Here is a 20986-nt window from a genome sequence, read left to right on the forward strand (position 1 = left end):
TTTACGCACAGAGCCTCCAAGGAAAGGAAGCCAAGTGAGTCAGGCTCTCTCTCTCTCTCTGTGTGTGTGTGTGTGTGTCTTGTGGGTTTGTGTGTTATGTGAGGAAGAAGAGAGTCGAGACGCCTCTCAGTCGGAAAGCCCAGCCAGCAGGGAGATCCCAGCAAGAGAGACTGGTTTCACAGCAGCCTCCCCAGCCTCTCTGGGAGGCTTTCCCTTTGCGCGCCAGTTTGGACCTCTGCAGAGAAGGGCCTCTCCAGCTCCACAAGGCTCTCCTCCTCAGCTTCTCCTCCATTCATCTGGGGACCTTTGGAAACTTCAGCAAGGACCTGGTTGGCTTTGGGAGCTGCTCTAGGGAAGCCCCTCTCTCCTCAACCCCCATTCCCTCTTGTGCCTTCTTCCTGGGAGACAAAGTGCCCCAAGATTGGAGCTGCTTTCAAAAAGAGGGATTCTCTCAGACTGCCATGCCCAGCCTCACGGGTCCCAAGCTCACCTCAGAGGCCACCCCTAAACTGCAGTGCCTCAGCCATGGCTCCAGCAAGGAGTATGTCCATACATTCCAACACTATTGGACCACAGTTAATTAATTAATTAATAATAATAATAATAATAATAATTTGTTTCTACCCCGCCTCTCCAATTAGATGAAGGTGGCTGACAACATTGAAACATTAAAAGGCAATAAAACCAACCCACCTACAGTAAAGTTTTAAACGAGTTTCATTTGAAACCTTTTCAAGAAATCAGAGGACCAATACTAAGGAGGCCCTTTTCCTCCTGCTTCTTCTGCCTCTCACTACGTGTTGTTTTCCATGGCCAAGTAGCGCATTGCAGGAAGTGAGAGAGAAAACCTCGCCAAAACCCAAGCCAAAAATACATCGGCACTGTCACCGTGGTCTGTGGTGTGGGGGATCCTGTAGACCAAACCAGCACTGGTAGAATTGATATTAACGGTGAAAGTCATTGCAAAGTCTGGTGAAAAAGCAGCATTTTTTTAGGTGCTAGTGAACTCTGCAGGAGTGGTGTAAAAAGAGCTCTGGATGCAACTGAAAATGCACACAGTACCACAGCTAGATTTATCCTCATGCATCCTCCTTGGCCACATATGCAGCAGTCATGTAGTTGGTCTCAAGAATATAATAATTTAGGTGAAAGAGAGCATAATGCATTGTAGAATCCACTGTGATCCAAAGGAGACCCTTTGCTTGTCTGAACTGATATAATGCATGCAAAGCTCAAGCTGTCATTTTTGGATTAGGTATCTGGTAGAGGAGTTGCGCTAAATTAAGAAAACAGCCAGACATCTTCTGATGCAATACCCGTTAAGTCCAAGTTAAAAATAAATAACTTGAATGTTGTAACATTTCAAGCAAAGGGAGATTTCAGACTTTTTACATTGACTCCAAACTCACTGGAAAGCTGAATAACTACACGGAGCTAATTTTCTCAATGTAAATGCAACACTTGCGTATTATCTGATCCACCCACCATGGCTGTTTCCAGAAAAACAATATTACCTTGGCCACCAAGGTCCTTTAGAGTTTTATAGATATTTTGTACTTCTTCAATTTTGCCTCTTTAAAGTCATTATTATTATTATTAAACTTTATTTCTAAAGCGCTGTAATTATACACAGCGCTGTACAAAGTCGGTAAAATTAAAGAGTATATAAAAGCCTGCCCAAGGCGTACATTCTAAGATAATAACAATTAAAAGAGGAATAGATAAAATTACCATATAGAAAAGAAAAACAGATTAAAAACATCAAATATCAAACAAATCACATCACATCAAATATTGTCAGACAGCCAGATGACAACCACAAATTCCCTGAGAACGCTTCCCTAAACAATATGGTTTTCAGCTCAGCCTTAAAGCTGCTTAGGGAAGTGATGAGCCGTGCATGCAGAGGAAGAAGGTTCCAGGAATGAGGGGCAGCAAGAGAGAAGGGACGGATCCGGGATGGGGCAGAGGAGATCCTGGGTTGAGAGAGGAGACTTTGGCTACCAGAGCGGAGAGTGCGAGTAGGGATGTAGGGAGAGAGAAGATCGGTTAAGTAAAGAGAGGCCAGCCCATGCAGAGCTTTAAAAGTGAGTAGCAAAAGTTTGTACATGATGCGGAAAGGAAAAGGGAGCCAGTGAAGGGAGGACAACAGAGGGGAGACATGATCATAACGGCGAGCGAGTGAAATAATGCGTGCAGCTGAATGCTGAACAGATATTAATGGGTGGAGATGAGAGAGGGGAAGCCCCGCCAAGAGGAGGTTACAGTAGTCTAATCGTGAGACCACTAGGGCATGGACCAGTGTCTTTGCGGTAGAAGCTGAGAGATATGGACGGATTTTGGCGATATTATAGAGAAAAAATCTACAGACTTTGGCTGTAGTCTGGATCTGAGGGATAAATGACAAAGAGGAGTCAAAGATGAAACCAAGACTGCGGGCTTCCTGGACCGGCTGGATAGAGGCGTTATTGACAGAAATAGAAAAGGAGTCGTGAAGGGTGGGCTTAGGAGGGAAAACAAGAAGCTCGGTCTTGGATATATTGAGCTTCAGACGCCGATGGTGCATCCAGTGGGACACAGCTGTTAAACAGGATGACACTTGCTGCTGTAGCTCTGGCGAGAGATTAGGGGTGGAAAGGTACAGTTGGGTATCATCGGTGTACAGATGGTAGGAGAAACCAAAAGAACTGATAAGTTTGCCAAGGGAGAGTGTGTATAAAGAGAACAGAAGGGGACTCAAGACAGAGCCCTGAGGAACTCCAACAGATAAGGGGACAGAAGACGAGGTCTGACCACCCGAGACCACTGAAAAAGATCGATCTGACAAGTAAGATGTGAACCAATAGAGAACAAGGCCCGAGAAACCAAGGTCAGAGAGTACATCTATTAGGAGACAGTGGTCCACGGTGTCGAAGGCCGCAGACAGATCGAGTAGGACAAGGATAGAATACAGGCCATTCGCCTTGGCCTGCAAAAGATCATTCGAGATCTTAGTAAGGGCCGTCTCTGTGGAGTGCCGTGGGCGAAAACCAGACTGGAAGGGAACCAGAATGGAGTTGGTTTCAAGAAACTCAAGACAGCGTGAATAGACAACTCGTTCCAACACCTTAGAGAGAAAAGGAAGAAGAGAGATTGGACGATAGCTAGCCAAGGAAGAGGGGTCGAGAGAGGGTTTTTTCAGGATAGGGGAAACTAAGGCATGTTTGAAGACTGAGGGGAAGGAACCCGAAGAGAGAGAGAGAGATTAAAGATATAGAGGAGGGAGGGTAACAAAGAGGGGGCTATAGAGATTAGAAGATGAGAAGGAAGTGGGTCAAGAGAGCAGGTAGTGGGTTTTGATGTGTTCAGCAGTGAAGAGAGTTCTTCCAAAGAAACAGGAGGAAACACAGAGAGTTTATTAGTAGGAGGGGTGAGGAGATTACTGGTGGGAGCCAAATCATGAGGAGTTAACTCAGAACGAATGGTAGTAATCTTTGAAATGAAGTACTGTAATTGGCGAAGTCGGAGGGAGAAAATAATGGAGAGATGGAGGGAGGAGAGGGTTTTAACAGTGTGTTGAAACAGGAGAATAAGCGCTGTGGGCGCCTCTCATTGGCGCAGATCAATGATTTGAAGCAGTCTTGTTTTGCCATCGACAGGGCGCGTGAAAAAGATAAAAGAATGAACTTAAAATGGATAAAGTCGGCCCACTCCCTGGACTTTCTCCAGAGACATTCGGCTGCTCGGGAGCAGGACTGGAGAAATCTGACAATGGGAGTGATCCAGGGCTGAGGCCTAGTCGTAGAGGAAGAGAAGGACACGCACATAGATACTGGGGCAAAGCTGTCAGTGTTACTCTTACCAAAACTGGAAGAGGATTAATGAATAGCATTTTTATGATCCTTGTGTAAGCCAGTCTGCATTGCTTAATTGCTCAACATTCTTCTCCTAGTTCTAACTCTTGCTTTGACTTCAAAAAACCAATTTCATGTCATATACATTCTCATTGTCATATCAACTTCACTTTACAAATATTCATTAATGTTTCTCCAAGTATCTCAAACTGCATAACTGTATTTAACTCTTCACATGTAAGGAATCATAGATTTGGAGGTGACCCCCAAGGCCATCCAATTCTACCCCTACCATGCAGGAAGACATAAAGCATCCCCCCCCCCCCCCCCCGCAACAGATGGCCATCCAGCCTCTATTTAAAAACATCCAAAGAAGGAGACTCCACCACTCTCTGAGGAAGTGTGTTCCACTGTTAAACAGCTCTTACTGTCAGAAAGTTCTTCCTAATGTTGAAGAATCTCTTTTCTTGTAGTTTGAATCCATTACTCCATGTCCTAATCTCTGGAGATGCAGAAAACAAGCTTGCTCCATCCTTAACATGACATCCTTCCAAATATTTATTAAACAGGGCTATGATTATCACCTCTTAACCTTCTCTTCTCCAGGCTAAGATGTCCAGCTCCTGAATTCTCTCCTCATAAAGCATTGTTTCCAAACCTTTCACCTTTTTGGTCGCCCTCAATATCTTTCTTGGACTGTGGAGCCCATAACAGGATGCAGTATTCCAGTTGAGGGCTGACCAAAGCAGAATAGGGTGGTACTATTACTGCCCTCAGTCTATACACTATACTCCTATTGATGCATCCTGGATTTGCATTGGCTTTCTTAGCTGCCGCATTACATTGTTGACTCATATTTGGTGCTTCTACATAGCCTATTCAACAAAAAGGCTTTCTGCAGCAACTCTTGTCTCCTAAATAGGCTTTTGTGACAACAACAACAACAAAAACCAGTGGGAATAGACCTTTGAAAAGTTCACGCAGGGCAATTGTACAGTACAATACTTGTCTGGAAACACGCCTCTAAGAGAGAAACAATAGCAAGGACTCCATGAAAAGAAGGTCTACTATAAGCATATTTGGATCTTGGTGAATTTAGTGGGAATTACCTCCATTAAAATATGTTAAGAACTGCAGAATCAAAGGAATTCATTAATTTGATTAGTGACAGAATAGTGGCATCAACATTCAGGAGAATATATATTTCTGGATTTAATTCAAGGTATTGTTCATGATGTCCAGATTTAAAAGGAAGTCAGTAATCAACTCCTATTCTGGGGTTTTCGAGATAATATTGACTTTAAGCATACATAAGAAGGAGACCTTCTAATGAAGACACTATGGCGGGTTATAAACCACCATAAAGTACGCGCTCCGCGCGTACTAGGGTTAGGAAGGGCCATATTAGGGTTAGGAAGGTTCTTACCTTCCTGACGGTCCTTCCTCCCAGTACGTGCGGAGCACGTACTTTTTTGCGGTGCCCATCCACATGGGCGCCGCCATTTTTACGTATTGGACGCTGTGCGTCCAGACGTGTCGCGGCGGAAGTGACGTCGCGAGGGCGCACTCCACCCCTCGCGGCGCCACTTCCGCGTTCCAAAAAGGAGCGGCATTTCGCCTCTCCTTTTTTGCTGCGCAGGGAAGCCTCGCGGTCTGGCAGCTGGGGCTTCCCTACGCAGCGAATGGCGGCGGCGGGAAAACGGCCCCTTGAGGGCCGTTTGTAATCCACCTATAGCAGTAAATTATATTGTTCATTTTCAAGATGACTCAATACAGAATAACCACTGGATCTAAAGATGGTTGCTTGGAGAATTAATCAGATATAAATGTTTCATTTTTATCTCTTAATATGCATGGGAAAACAAGACATATACTGGAAAGCATCTAAAATACTTAAAATCCCAACCTCTGCATGGTGGACAAAATCATAGAATACAGAAATCATGAGGGAAACCACCCCTTTTATTGCATAATAGAACACATGGTCAATACTGAAGATGTTTTAACAGTCAAAGTTCTTCTCACATTACAATGTGAACTGAAGAATACCTTTTATAACTAAACATGATTAGAACCCATAAATCTAATTAAGTTAAATTTAAGTCCAGTCAAGTTTTTTATACTCTCTCTTCATTAAAAGAGTGTTATGCTAGAACAAACTGCTTTGGGCAGTACTCTAGTTCAAGGGTGAAATTTCATATTACATTGTGAGGATAAGTTGTTGCTTGTTCCCTTGAATGTACAAAGCCAGTTGTGATCCTAGCTACTGAATTTTCTAACCATCATTTCTTTATATAAAATATACAGTCATATACATAGACTGTCTTTGCTTTAGTAGTTTTTCATATCCGAATTCTCAACTCTGCAGGTGATGAATCAGAAATAACATGGTGATAATTTAAACCAGAGTTTGAATATAAATCAAGACGTCTTAAGAAGTATTATGTGTAAAAAAAGAATGTTTTATATACAAATATACATTTTACAAGAGACAAATGAAATGTACACATTCAGAAAGCAAACAATACTCCATTGATATTTACTTACTAATTTTTTCCACTTTTTTTAATAACCATGCTTTCCTCAGTAAAATTAATTATTAAAAAAGCTAACAATATTTTAGTGCTGATTTTGGAATTTCCAAAAATAAGCTTTTTTAGTGCACCCATAGTATATAGACTGTTCTTAATGTAGGGAAGTTCAGGAGTCTGCAGTGGAGGGAGAATGGACACAGGGAATTGAGTTTTATCCTGTTTTTTTTTTTAAAGGCAAAAGCACTAGAGGCTTACAGGTGCCTCTGTGGAAATTTCTGCACAAACCTGGGCAAGTGTTATATAGGCAGTGCCAGCTCCTAAGCAATGCAAGTCCAGCAATTCCAATTTCAGAATTGCTTCTTTGCACCTTTCCTTGGGTATATATATGTCAGCGTAGCATCATCAATTATTAGTTATAATTTTACAAGAAATCTAAAAATACCATCACTTTAACAGAACACAGATATACATCTATATGCAAGTTCACCAGAAGGACAGCATAGTTTGACATTTATTCACAAGAACTCTAAAACTGGAGTTTTAATATAATACATAAATTAGTGGCCAGAATCCTGCTGGGAAGTTATGAATATGTAACCTACAGTTATGCATTTGTAACTGCTACATACTCATGAGCCCTGCGTAACCTCTAGTTTAGAGGCGACGTAAGGACCACAAAATCCCCCCAAACCTCAATTACTGGTAAGCAGCTTCTGGGATCAACATGGGTACATTCCTATTGGTCAAGAAGCAGCTACCTGACACTTCCACTCCCCTCATGCAAGCAATCTCTAGAGTAAGGGGGATTTGTGACAACAGTCCTTTTTCTGTTTGTTGTGCCAAAGATTGCTCATGGAAGGGAGTAGGACCATCAGGCAACTACTTCTCAATCCCAGTAGCTGATTACCAGTAAGTGAGATTTGGGGGGAAGGTCTAGTTGGAATCCACTACGTAGCACTGCAGTTACGCAATGGTCGTGCAGAATTCTCGTGAGTAATCCTGAACTGGTTTTTCAGGCACACACTAAAAGGCCAATATAATTATAGAGGGCCCTTCTGGTTCTGATTTAAGACATAAACATATTAATACCAGACTGAAATATGCATCACTAGATTGTTTTAATATAAAAAGAAAACACTATGCAAGCAAATATTTCCATTAGTATTTCAAAAGCAGGTATATATAGTCCAGGCTGCTTGAGAAAACCAGATGTTTGGCAGAAGACCTGGGGCTTGCTAACTGAGTCTCCACTGAACAAATGAACAACTATATTTGGGATAAAGATGCTGTGGACGGAAGAGGACCCCTAATGCATGTATGTATACATACCTATGAGAAAAGAAGATGTAGAAGGGAAGTCTGGAGAGAAAGCAACAGGTGTGAGGAAGATTAAGTGGCTTTGTCACCTGTCAAATTACAGCCTTTTCTCCAATAACTTTTTAGATGTTTAGAGAAAAATCCATCTATAACAAATTATTTAAGTTATACCAAAACAAATCTCTTGCCGAGATCCAGCCTTTTAACATGCACCTATGGTACTGGGCATCTGCAACTGGATTTGGACCTTTCCGGGGTTTTTACTTTGTGTAAAACTGTTCCTCAACACACAGAAATATACACCCATGGCATGAAATCTCCCTGGGTGATGAACCAGAATCTTGGGTATGCTAACACACAGCTGTCTGCACTGTGCATCTATTCTGTGGAGAATGAATCATTCAGAGGCTTTTGTCTTTGAAGGAAACTCAGGACCATCGCTGCCCACCTTGCTGTAGTACAGTGAATGTGCAGCTGCTTCAGGTTTACATTTCAAAGAACAATGCTCAAATGTAATTAAAAATGTGCATAAGCATTCAATGTAACATTGAGAGATATGACACTATCTAGCAATGAACTCCTCCACTACCATGTGAGATCTATTTCATTATACAGTTTTCAGAGGACACCACTCTTGATGTTTTTGCAGTTTGTATTTATGTGCTGCAGGTAAATTCAAATAAAGAACAGGATGGCTGTGCAACAGTCCCACACAAAATAAGTCCTCATGTATCAAGACTTATCTTTTTTTGTTGAAGTGGATAGCATTCCTGTGTGGAACATGACGGTCTCTTTAATTTGAGTAGAATAGAATTACTAATAGCAGTCTGTGTGGGAATGACTTCCACTTGTGATGTGAGGTTTTTGACATCGATTTTGTTCTCCTGTTTCTCTTCTGAGCCAGCAACAATTTCTTGGTGGAGTTTACACTGTTCCAAAGTTGGCTGCAGAGACAACACTTTTGAGAAGCCTTCTGCTTTTTCCAAAAGAGATGACAAAGACTTTGGAGTATGTGTGAAGGGGAAAAAAGAAAAGAAAAGAAAAAAATTAAAACATTTACGATATTAGAAATAATAATAATAACAATAACAACAATAATAAGTTTTATTTATAAACCGCTATTCCGAGTTGATCATAGCGGTATACAGGTAAAAATTGCAATATCAAATACAAAATAAAGGATAAAAATTGCAATACAGTGCTCCCTCGGGTTACGAAATTAATTCGTTCCGCCGCCGCTTTCGTAACCCGAAAAGCATTCGCAAGCCGAAATGCCATAGGCGCTAATGGGGAAAAGCCGCGATTTCGTGCGAAAAAGCGCCGAAAAGCACCAAAAATTTTTTCGTAACCCGAAATAACCTTCGTAACCCGGAACAATTATTTTCAATGGATTTTTTTTCGTAACCCGGAAATTTCGTAACGTGGGTATTTCATATCCCGGGGTACCACTGTACATAAATAAAACTTCAATAAAAACATTTCAGAATACAGATTAACCATACATCAAATCCAGGCCAGCTAAATGTGCTTGGTAATGCTGTACATATAGGGGGGAGTCATATATCATCAAGGAGCATCAGGGAAGGCTTGCCGAAACAGGAAGGTCTTGAGTCTCTTTTTAAAGAGATCCAGGGAGGTGGCGGAGCAGAGTTCCTCAGGAAGGGTATTCCAGATCCCAGGGGCTGAGATAGAAAAGGCCCTTTGTGAGGTTGATACATATCTCGTTATTGGGATCCTCAACAGATTCTTCCCAGACGACCTGAGTGTGCAGGGTGGACTATATGGGGAGAGGCGGTCCTCCAAGTACCCTGGGCCCAAGCCATTTAGGGCTTTATAGATTATAACCAACACCTTGTATTGTGCCCGGAAGCGAACAGGCAGCCAATGGAGATCATGCAGAATCGGTGTTATATGGTCGGCCCTGGGACATCCAGTGACCAACCTAGCTGTCATATTCTGCACTAGCTGAACCTTCTGGGTTAGGTACAAGGGTTGCCCCATGTAGAGCACATTACAGAAATCCAACCGAGAGGTTACCAGAGCGTGTACTACAGTTTCCAGGTCCCCCCGGTCCAGGCAGGGTCGCAGCTGGCATATCAGCCGAAGCTGATAACAAGTGCTCCTGACCGCTGCATCCACCTGAGATGTTAGGTGGAGTGACGAGTCCAGAAGCACCCCCAGACTGCGAGCAGAGTCCTTCACGGGGAGCGTGACCCCATTCAGGACAGGTGGAAAAATTTCCTTACCCGGGCCAGGGGAGCCTATCACCAGTACTTCCGTTTTCTCTGGATTCAAGCTGAGTCTGTTTTCCCTCATCCAGCCCATTACCGACTCCAAGCAGGCATTTAGAGGAGAGATGCCATCCCTAGTCACTGCATCAGTCGGAGACACAGAGAAGACTATTTGAGTGTCATCAGCGTACTGATAACACCACGCCCCATGTCTCCGGATGATCTCTCCCAGCGGTTTCATGTAAATGTTAAATAGCATGGGGGACAGAATAGCTCCTTGAGGGACACCAGATGTAAGCGCTCTCTTATCAGAGCAAACGTTCCCCAGCTGCACCATCTGGAATCTACCCGAGAGGTAGGAATGGAACCACTGGAGCACAGTGCCCCTGATACCTAACTCCCTCAGGCGTTCCAGAAGGATACCATGGTCAATGGTATTGAAAGCTGCTGAGATGTCCAAGAGCACTAACAGGGACACGCTTCCCCTGTCCATGCCCAGACGGAGATCATCAACTAAGGCGACCATGGCAGTCTCAACTCCATAGCCCGCCCGGAAGCCAGTTTGAAATGGGTCTAGAAAATCTGTTTCTTCCAAGATCCCTTGAAGCTGGAAAGCAACTGCTCTCTCGATCATCTTCCCTAAAAAAGGCAGCAGTGAAACAGGCCGATAATTATTCCGAATCAGGGGGTCCAGGGAGGGCTTTTTTAGTAGAGGTTTTACCACTGCTGATTTTAAGCTCGATGGAAAACGCCCCTCCCTGAAGGATGAATTAATTATATGGCGTAACATAGAAGTTACCGCCGTTCACCCCTGGGCTGCCAGCCACGAAGGACAGGGATCGAGAGAGCATGTTATCTTCCTAACACTTCGAAGAATCTTGTCCACTTCCTCAGTACTCACAAACTCAAAATGATCCAGTCTAATGGAGTCCACAGAAGCTCTGGAAACCTCTCTTATAGGATCTGAAGAAATACTGGCGTCGAGATCAGCCCTTAGCCGAGAGATTTTATCCGTGAAGAAGTTGTTAAATTCGTCACAGCAGGCTTTAGATGGTTCTAAAATAGGGTTCAGGGAGGGGGGCAGTTGTGTTAGCTCCCTCACTACTCTGAACAGCTCTGCCGGACGCGACTCTGCGGACGCAATACGTGCAGCATAAAACGAATGTTTAGCTGCACTTATTGCCACTCCATAAGCCTTCAAAAGAGACTCAAGGAGTGCCTTGTCGGCTAAGTGATGATGTCTTTGCCAGTTGCGCTCTAGTCGTTGCACGGCCCGCTTCCTATCGCTGAGGTCTTCCGTGTACCAGGGTTGCTTATTGGAAGCAGGCCGGAAAGGACGCTTGGGAGCGATACTGGGTATAGCCCTGGAGAGATCTCTATCCCAGGTGTTAGTCAGGGCATCAATAGAGTCGCCGTCAGTTCCAACCATATAACCCTCTAGGGCTTCTTGGAACCTTTTGGGTTCCATCAGCCTTCAAGGGTGGACCATCCTAATAGGTCCTCCACCCCCGGAGGGGCTTAAGGTAGAAGCCTTGATTCAAGCCTCGACCAGGAAATGGTCTGTCCCTGATAGGGCAGAGACATTAAAGACCTCTGCCCACGGAGTGTCCGTGTCTGTACTAAAGACAACATCGAGAGTATTACCAGCACAATGCGTGGGCCCTGAAACCAATTGGGACAGGCCCATGGCAGTCATGGTAGCTATAAACTCCCGAGCCGCACCTGTTGGACCTTGACTGGCCTCGAAAGGGATGTTGAGGTCCCCCAGAACAAGAAGCCTAGGAGATTCCAACACCAGTTCCGAGACCAGTTGTGTCAACTCGACCAGGGAGTCTGTTAGCGAACGGGGTGGACGGTAGACCAACAGAATCCCCAGTCGTCCCTGGTATTCAGGGTCAGGTAAATACACTCAATGAAATCAGTTTTACGGACCTGGTTCCTGGTCAAAGGAAGGGTGTTCTTATAGACCAAGGCAACACGGCCCCCCCTGCCCCCAAACCTGATCTGGTCCTTAACTGAGTACCCGGCTGGAAGGGCCTGTGAGATATGTATTGGCATTTATAAACAGCAATTTATAAAATGCCTTAACAAAAGGTCAAGTAGGATTCAACAATAAGAATTGAGACAGAAATTCATAAATTGATAGGAGGGCCAAAAGAATAATAGAATTTCTTTTAAAGAAATATGTATGCAGTACTACAATTACACAAAATGGTTGCCCATATTTTCTGCAGCGACATTAATAATGTACACTGCTCCCTCGGGTTACGAAATTAATTCGTTCCGCGGCCGCTTTCGTAACCCGAAAAGCCTTCGTAAGCCGAATTGCCATAGGCGCTAATGGGGAAAAGCCGCGTTTCGTGCGAAAAAGCGCCGAAAAGCACCAAAATTTTTTTTCGTAACCCAAAATAAATTCGTAACCCGGAACAATTATTTCCAATGGGATTTTTTCGTATCCCGGAAATTTCGTAACCTGGGTATTTCGTATCCCGAGGTACCACTGTATGTCAATACCATCAACATATCACACTCCATGCTCCATAACAGCATAAAGGTGCTTTTAGTGCTAGAGGTCAAACTACGCAACTTTTCTCTTGAGCTTCAAAGCCCAAGCATCTATTTGGAAGCTGCATATGTTCTGTTCAGCTAACATTTATTAGAAAAAGAGGTCAGCCATAATGGAATTACTTTCTGTTGTCATCAAATACTGGATCTCCAACACACATAAGTAGAAAACTTTTTTTGAAACAAATTAAGCAATTTTATAATTTTACAATGCTCTATATTTTTGGTATTCCAAGTGTAACCAAATACAACTAATAATTCCTTAATGACAGAAAGATGGTTACATTATTCTTTGTTACCTCTGCATGGGCTTCTACACATTTACAGTCTTCCTAGGCTAGCTGTGCACATTGGTGAGAGTAAAAATCCCATGAGTTAAGAACCTTCATTGTCTTTATTAAATCCTAGATACAACAAATACCTAAACAAGCCCATTCAGCAGAACAATTAGAAGTCACTGTAGAAAAGGCACAGACTTTCAAACTACAAGTACTTTTTATAAATATAAAAGTTAAAAGATCACATAAAAAGATTAAAAGATATTTCCTTGGCTTCTGCTTTAGCAGGCACCCTATGGATTTGTCTAAGTGGGTTAAAATGCTTTAATGATGATAAGAACCACTGGGTTGGATCCAGAATTCAGAACAGCTAATCAAAAATTGACTGGACATAGACAATTCTTGAAATGTGATTAGGTTGAGATCCAACCCATTGTCTCATCTTATAAATCTCACCTTAAATGACTCTCCAATGAGTTTGGATGCATTTTTTGTTGCAAGGCTCAAGTCTGCCATGTGCAAATCTGAAAAGAAAGAGTATAATTTTACATGCTCCCTGAAACAATAAAGTGAGAGAAAACAGAGTTGCCAATATGGTGTAATGGTTTGACTATGGGCCAAAACAAACTGCAGAAATAATCCAGTTTGAGACTGCTTTAACTGCCCTGGCTAAGTGCTAGGGAATTTTGAGACCTGTAGTTTGTTGTGGTAGCAGGCTGCAGGGAGGCGGGGAGGTTGGTGCGGCTGCGCCCAAGAGGCGGCGCCTCCCTGTAGCCTCCTCCGCCCCAGGCCTCGCTGCCCTCCCTTTCCTCCGCGCGGCCATGCACGGTGGAGGAGGAGGGTAGTGAGGCCCCAGGGTTGCCTAGCAACCCCGCTGCAACCGGGCTTTTCCCGGTTTTTGGCTGCACCCGTGCCGTGACCGGGCAGGTGCTGCCAAAACCGGGAAAAACCCGGTTGCAGCCGGGTTATGGCAACCCTATCTGGAATGGAAAGAGCTGACTATACAAGATTGCTTTTTTTTATAAGGCAGGGGCACTATCACAGGTAGTATCTAACATTTACAATACTTAAACAGTTTTAAAATATCTTATTCCACTGGTAAAAATCCAACATTTTCCTTGGGTCTTCTGTAGATCCCCAGATGACAATGCAGATGTAATACCTCAGGGGTCCTGGACTGCAGCCAATAAATTGGACCAGACCTAGGCATGCCTACTGAAACAATGCCTCAGCACTTTCCCAGTTTCTTAGCAAAGCTGATGGCTACAAAGTCCCATCAGCAACCAAAAGCAAAAGTAAAACTTCAAGGAGTTTTGGGGCAGCTTTAGTTTTTGCTCACTGAAATACAACTATTTCCCCACTCCCCACCCCTTTTTAACAGAGACTTAGCATGTGAAATAAGTTAATGCCAAAAACAAAAAGTGGAAAGCCCATGCACTGCAAAATGAAAACTTTTTGTTGAGTCAAGCCCTGAGAATAGGAAGTTTTAGGAAGCAAGATGCTTAAGTTGAAATCATTTAAAAAGACAACCAGGTATTATGTTAGTAAAAAGAAAATGAAATTAAGTAGAAATGACTTCTAAAGTACTTTCTCTTACATTAAAAAGTACATGCTGAATTGGTGCAAGGCAAGAGTTCATCCAGGAAAGCACAGCACAAATAAAGTACAAAGCAGCAACAGAGAAGAAGAAAAATCCCCCAAAACTTTCTAGGTCACTCATCCCAACTTCATACAAGAGAGTTGACACATGGGAACAGAAGTTATCTTATGGTTGGGAACCTCACCCCAAAGAACAATGGCTGTAACCCTGAATTACAATGTCCTAAGTCCTTCTGGCACCATCACAGTTCACTTTTACAGTCGCTAGGTAGGTGGAAATTCTCACCATTCAACAATTTAAAAGTCCCCCTCCTAGTTACCTTCTCAGTACTTTGGAGGAATTGTGACCACAGAATACTGGGCAAACTGGTTCCGATTCCTCCTAAGTACTGAGTGCATTCAACCTTCTACATTTGTCGCTTTCACTTTTACAGATTTAATTATTCATGGATTTGATTGATATGTTGTCTCTAAGAATCTCTAGGTCCTCCAGCATGACTCTTTGGACAGAGAGAACACTTCTCTAGGCATTTGTAGGTTCTTCAGCACAATTCTGTGCTTAACTTCTGGTGGCTGTTGACCATACATTTGTGCTGGAGGACCTACAGATACCTAGAGACGTGTTCTCTCAGGTAAAAAATATAGTGGGCTTTTTTATTTGCAGTTTTCCCACTTTCATAGGGGCCCTGCATCCCTAACTCCAGTGAATGTGATGGGTCCACTGTATGTAAAACAGAAAACAGTTTCTGGAGATACAGTACTAGGCAAAATGGCTCAGTCTCAAATAAACCTGGGAGACTACTTCAAGTTCAACAGCCAATATTATACAGTTGTAATTGCCTCTCCAAACACATGTATTGTATAGTCACTTGTTTTATCTCCTTCAAATTTTCTCCCTTCCAAACTTCTGTTTTGATGAATAATGCTTTGTTCTCCATTATCCTATTGAAAATAAAACTAAATATGTGAAATAGAAATGTGCATATCCGTCCCTAGTTTACCCCAGTTCCATTATCATTCCCTTCTTTTGTCATTCCCCACTGGGAGCTGATCCACTGAATCAGAAGAATTTAGATACAGCAGAATTTATGTAAGTTGCTGACTTATCAAAATAGTGCTGATTCAATGGGTCTAGTCTAGCTGGGGCTAACAACAGGATTTATGCTACTGCATTGATTTTGTTTTGGGAGGCTCCAGTTCTTTTCATATGCTGAGGGAGGTATGGAAGGCTGGCAGTACTAATAGATGTGCACAATATACCTGATGGTCAGAGGCACTTCGCCCATAGGTAATGAGCAGAGATCTAAAAGCTCATAAAATAATTGCAAACATTCTCGTTGTTTTTTCCCTTAAGCTATTTGAAAAACCGAGTATGTGAAGTTTTCTTTTAGAATCATGACTAAATTATTAAAGAAAATGTGTTCTTATATTTACCTAACCCCACCTCACCCCCACACACTATTTCTAAAAAATGATGCAGCAAGTAGGTTTTTTTCTATGAGTTCAGAATCTTCTCAAATCTTTCATCTCTTGTAGAAAGTGCTAGCAAAGAAATGACATGCAGTTGCCCAGCCAAAAAGTTGCAAACACCCCAAGGTGTTGCACAATTGGCAGCAACTCCCAAACCTCAGATACTGCTGTTGTTAACTGCCTTGGAGTCAACTTCTATTCATGGCGACCTGTGAATGAAACATCTCCAAGACTCCCTATTCTTAACCTCTCTGCTCAGGTCCTGCAGGTTTAGGCCCATGACTTCCCTGTCCACAGTATTCTCAGCACTCTTCTCAGGCATCACAACTCAAATGAGTTTATTTTCTTTCTATCTGCTTTCTTCAGTGTCCAGCTCTCACATGATAATGGGGAATCCAATGGTTTGGACAAGTCTGACTTTAGTGTTCAGTTATATATCTTTACACTTCTGGATCTTGTCTAGTTCTTCCACAGCTGTCCTTTCCTTTCCTAGTCTTCTGATTTCTTGACTGCAGTCTCCATTCTGATCAATGTTTGATCTAAGGTATGGGAAATGTTTAACTATTACAATTTCCTTGTTATCTAGGTTGAATTTCTGTAACTCCTCTCTGGTCATTATTCTTGTTTTCTTTATGTTCAGCATTAACCCTATTTTTGCACTTTCTTCTTTAACTTTCCTTACTTGTTCCAAGTCCATGATGCTTTCCATTACTAGTGTGGTGTCCTCTACATATCTTAAATTGTTGCTGTTCCAACTATCTTCACTCCTCCTTCCACTGAGTCTAAACCTGCTCTTCATATGACATTTTTGCATACAATCTGAATAAATAGGGTGATAGAATACAGCCTTGCCTCAGCCCTTTGCCAACTGGGAACCATTCTGTTTCTCCATATTCTGTTCTAACAGTAGCATCTTGTCCTAAGTACAGATTTCTCATCAGGACTATCAAATGTAGTGGCACTCCCACTTCTTACAGGAATATCTCATCTTAAGTGGATATGCTATAATGAGATTCTGTTTACCTGGAACAAGTGAGGTCTTTCTCTTCTGCCATTTGTATAAGAGGATGTCTGCCTGAACCAAGTTACTGTCTTCCTTTGTCTGGTTTGATGTAATAATACTGCAAAAATGGCAGAGCTTCAGGGATATGTTCCCATCAGATCCAGCATTCTTGTTCTCATTGCTCTGGCCCTTTAATGTTCTTGATTGAAATCACTTGTTAAAATCACTTTTGGCTCAGACCCTTTGGCTCTGCCAGAAAGCTTCAGTACCAGTCTCTTCCCAGCATTGGTCACTTGAGCCCCTACTTTTTGCCAAATCTAAAATCCCCAACACAACCTTCCAAAAGACTTTTTTTCCCTTGCAGTTGCAGCAGGAGTTTCATCAAACCTCGATGCCATCTTCAGGACAATTTGGGGGTAATCTTCAAAAGTACATTTGAATTCCGAACTTTCTTTTAAACATCCCTTCCTACAAACTGCAATCTCTACCTTTTATTTGATCCTAAATATTCTGAAAGCATCAGATCTCCCTGATATTGGTAGGTAAGCAGAGTCAGGCTTGGTTAGTATTTGGATGGGGAACTGTCAAGGAATACCAGGTTCTGTAAGCTGTATTTCAAAGGAAAGCAGGGGCAAGCCTATTATGAGTATTCCTTACTTAAGAAAACTCTATGAAATTAAAGATGTCATCATAACTTGATGGGAGACTTGAAGGTATGCATGCAAACATGCACACACACACACAGCCCTTTAATTTGTATATGTGTGTTTCAGTGTGCACACATATCAATGTGAGAAAGTGGTTTTAAGCCAGCTTTTGTCCAACCACAACTACTACCTGTCCATGGTGAGCCAGTGGAAATAATTATAGCTAGGATCCTTTTAAAGGTTCCCTTTGAGGTCCTTCCAAATTAGTGATAGCTTTCTTATCAATCCACTTCAGTGAGACAGGGGTTGCTAGTGACAAAGCATAAGAAGAGGAATACAGAGCAATGTGACCTCTCTCTGTATACTCCAAATATTTTACCCATCTTTTTGCAATGATGATCCTATACCAAGGCTAGACAGTGGCCTTCACTTGTATTTAGATGGAAACCTCTGCAGAACTCTTTTCATTTCCTACTTTAATTCTCTCTCTCCACCTCTCATTTCCCACAAAAACCCCAGAGCAGGGGTGGATAACACATAGCCGATGGGCCACATGTGGCCCCCAACTCTTTTTTTGAGGCCCCTAAATCACATTATAATTTCTTAAAAATACAGTCGCCCCTCCAAGTCCGCGGACTTGAAATCCACTGACCTGAAAATTCATGCAGAGTTGACCGCCATTAACCTCAATGGGTTGCATGCCCCACACGCATGTGTCCCATTCAAGCCTATGGGACTTGAATATGCACGAGTTTTGGATCCCCCGCGAGTTCCTAACACCTACACCCTTCCTATAGGTGGAAGAGTTGCAATTTTACCAGGCTATTAAAGCCCCAGGAGAGACCTTTTTAAAATTGTTACGTTAATGGGAGTCAACTTTGCTACTATTTATGGTTTACCTAGACTGGGTTGTATATTTACAACCCAGTCCAGGTTATCAGAAGGAACATATTCCTCCATATGAGCATGCCTATATGTTGTGATCTTCTTTATTTCTCCACTACTCCCAGAGGTACCTTTGGTGGAAATGTGGGAGGGGGCATTCTTGCCCTGGCACTCTTTTCCTAGAAAAGTCAAATTGGTGCCATCCCTGCTATCCTTTCATAGGCAGGTAAAGCCCTTTTTGTTTTGGCAGACCTTTGATGGCTGACTGTTCAGGGGAAAAGGACCTTTCAGGATGTGCTGTACTGGGTATTCGTTGTTTTCTTCTTAATGGTCATGTTTTTAATTCCACAGTTAATTTAATTATATTTTAAATTTTGTGCAAGAATTTAAAAGCTGTATCTGTTTTAACCTTTTAATGCCACCCTGTCTCTCATAATGGGAAAGAAGCAGGATATAAAAAAATTTAATACAAGAACTACTTTTCTGAGCTTGAAACAACTCAGTGGGACAACAAAAATGGCAAAATTTGTCCCCCGCCCATCCCCCATGGTGTTTGGGAGCAGTTTTGAGTTTTAATTTCCTGTTAAGTTTAGCATTTCTATAACTGGATATCTATTTCAAACAAGCTGATTCCCTCCGAGTGATCATTCTGTATATTTTCTATGTTTATGTGATAAGTATTTGAAGGGATGTGATCCAGAAGATGGGGTAAGTTTGTTGCAGCTCCAGAAAATAGGACCCAGAGCAATGGATTCAAACTACAGGAAAAGGGATTCAGCCTCAACATCAGGAAGACCTTCTTGACAGTAACAGTTGTTTGAGAGTAAAACACACTCCCTCAGAGGATGGTGGCGTTTCCTTCTTTGGAAGTTTTTAAACAGAGGCTGGATGGCCATCTGTCAGGGGTGCTTTGAGTGTGTGTTCCTGCATAGTAGGGGGTTGGACTTGATGACCCTTGGTCTCTTCTAACTCCTCTCTCCTACTGAAAAAACCCCCAGAGCATTTGTGAGTTATGTTACTGGAATACGTCTGCTAAAAATTCTGCACATGCTTTTATTTTGGAATCTAGGAAAACCTAATGCTTTGTCTGGAGAGGAAACTTACTCATAGTCTCCTGTGTCAAACTTCATGCTAAAGCTTCCTTGGACAGACCTATCCTCTTGTAGTATGCAAAGCACCATGAAGACTGAGGACATTATAGATAGAAATAAATTCTTCCTCAGCCAAGAGCCTGTTTGGTGAAGCTGGAGAATTTATTCCCTTTTAGCCTTAATCTGTAAGGCAAATTATTTGTAACAGGGAACGAGTGCTGCAGATTGCAGCTCCACTATGAGCTTCCGATAAGCACCGGACTGGTTTCATTTGTGACAGAAAAGTAGATGATCTGAAATGATCTAGCCCAGCAACTTGTATAACACATAATTAACCAGGAAGACTATTAAATGTTAAAGGTACTTGGTATTCAGTAGCTGATTTACATGGCTTTCAAAACACAAGGAAATGAAAAAAGGAAATGAAAGGTAGTGAGTAATCTAAATCCCTTCAGTTTCTGGCCACTGCAGTTACTAAAGAGGGATATATGAACATCATTGACACTATGCAAATGCACACATTCAACACAGCACATAAATCTGTGTGGTATTTTAGTCAGTGATTTGTTTTTCTGTCCAGTTTAGAAAGACAGATAAGAAGCATTCACTACTGGTCACTGCTAGGGAAATGCTAAAAGAAATCCAGTGTATTACTGAATATATTTATAGCTCTACTTCAAAGTTATTTGCAGTCTTCAGAATATTCATCCTTACAAAACTTGGTGAATTAAGTAAGTCATAACTCCTGCTGGTGAGACTGAATGTGAATGTCCAACTTGTCCCAAATCTCTCTTTGACCTTGTGATGATTCCTTGAGAGCAAAGCCCTGTGCGTGGCTATTACTCTCAGGGAGATCCCTTAAGAGAACTAATCTTCCGCTGCCACCACTCAGTGAATTATCAATGAACTATATTTCCCAAGCACAATAAACTATATTTCCCAAGCACACACTGAGACTTGCTTGAGAGAGAGATCTAGTTTCCTTTCTTGCTAACCCACAGCAATCAATAACTGAGATAAAGCACGTGTACAGGAGCCAAAGAGATAGCAGATGCTTTTAAAAGAAAGAAGTTTATTTTAAAGAAATAGCATAGAATAAAGGTATCATTCGTGCAGAGCCACCTTGCTATGCAGGTCTGAAAACACAGTTACAAAGATATTCATTTCAGGCAAGCTATTAGATAAACATAACAAAAACCTAGACGTACTGACTAACACTGTTCCTAAGCTACTCACACAATGATGGGATTTGCAGTCCTTGTGGAGTTCTTGGAATCAGGGAGTTGGCTCCTTGCCAACTCTACCTGCATGTCAGAGCCGGTCCTCCGGCTCTCAGAGGACAGACCTCTGGTTTCTCCAAACCAGCCAAGATGGAGAACAAAGGACACATGGTCCTACAGGGGTATTTAAAGCCCTCTCTTGGAATCTTTTGAAACTGCCGCTCTGGCACTGTTGATTGGCCAAGTGAGCCTTACGTCAGCTATGATGTAGCTGCTCATTATCATGTGATGTCATCTCTCATTAGCATGTACC

At 42.4% G+C, this 20986-nt stretch overlaps 1 protein-coding gene across 1 annotated transcript in view; it reads right to left on the minus strand.

Annotated features, from left to right (window-relative positions):
- Window positions 1-5774: 5774 nt before the first annotated feature.
- Window positions 5775-20986, minus strand: part of NSL1 (NSL1 component of MIS12 kinetochore complex) — a 29200-nt gene continuing 13988 nt past the window's right edge. Inside the window, exons 5-6 of the mRNA XM_042445183.1 lie at window positions 13215-13282; window positions 5775-8685 (exon numbers count right to left, since the gene is read on the minus strand). Coding sequence (XP_042301117.1) covers window positions 8410-8685; window positions 13215-13282 — 344 coding nt within the window. The 3' untranslated portion in view covers window positions 5775-8409. The remainder of the gene's footprint in view (window positions 8686-13214; window positions 13283-20986) is intronic.

The sequence above is a fragment of the Sceloporus undulatus genome, chromosome 1, assembly GCF_019175285.1.
Source record: "Sceloporus undulatus isolate JIND9_A2432 ecotype Alabama chromosome 1, SceUnd_v1.1, whole genome shotgun sequence".
NCBI classification, from domain to species: Eukaryota; Metazoa; Chordata; class Lepidosauria; order Squamata; family Phrynosomatidae; genus Sceloporus; species Sceloporus undulatus.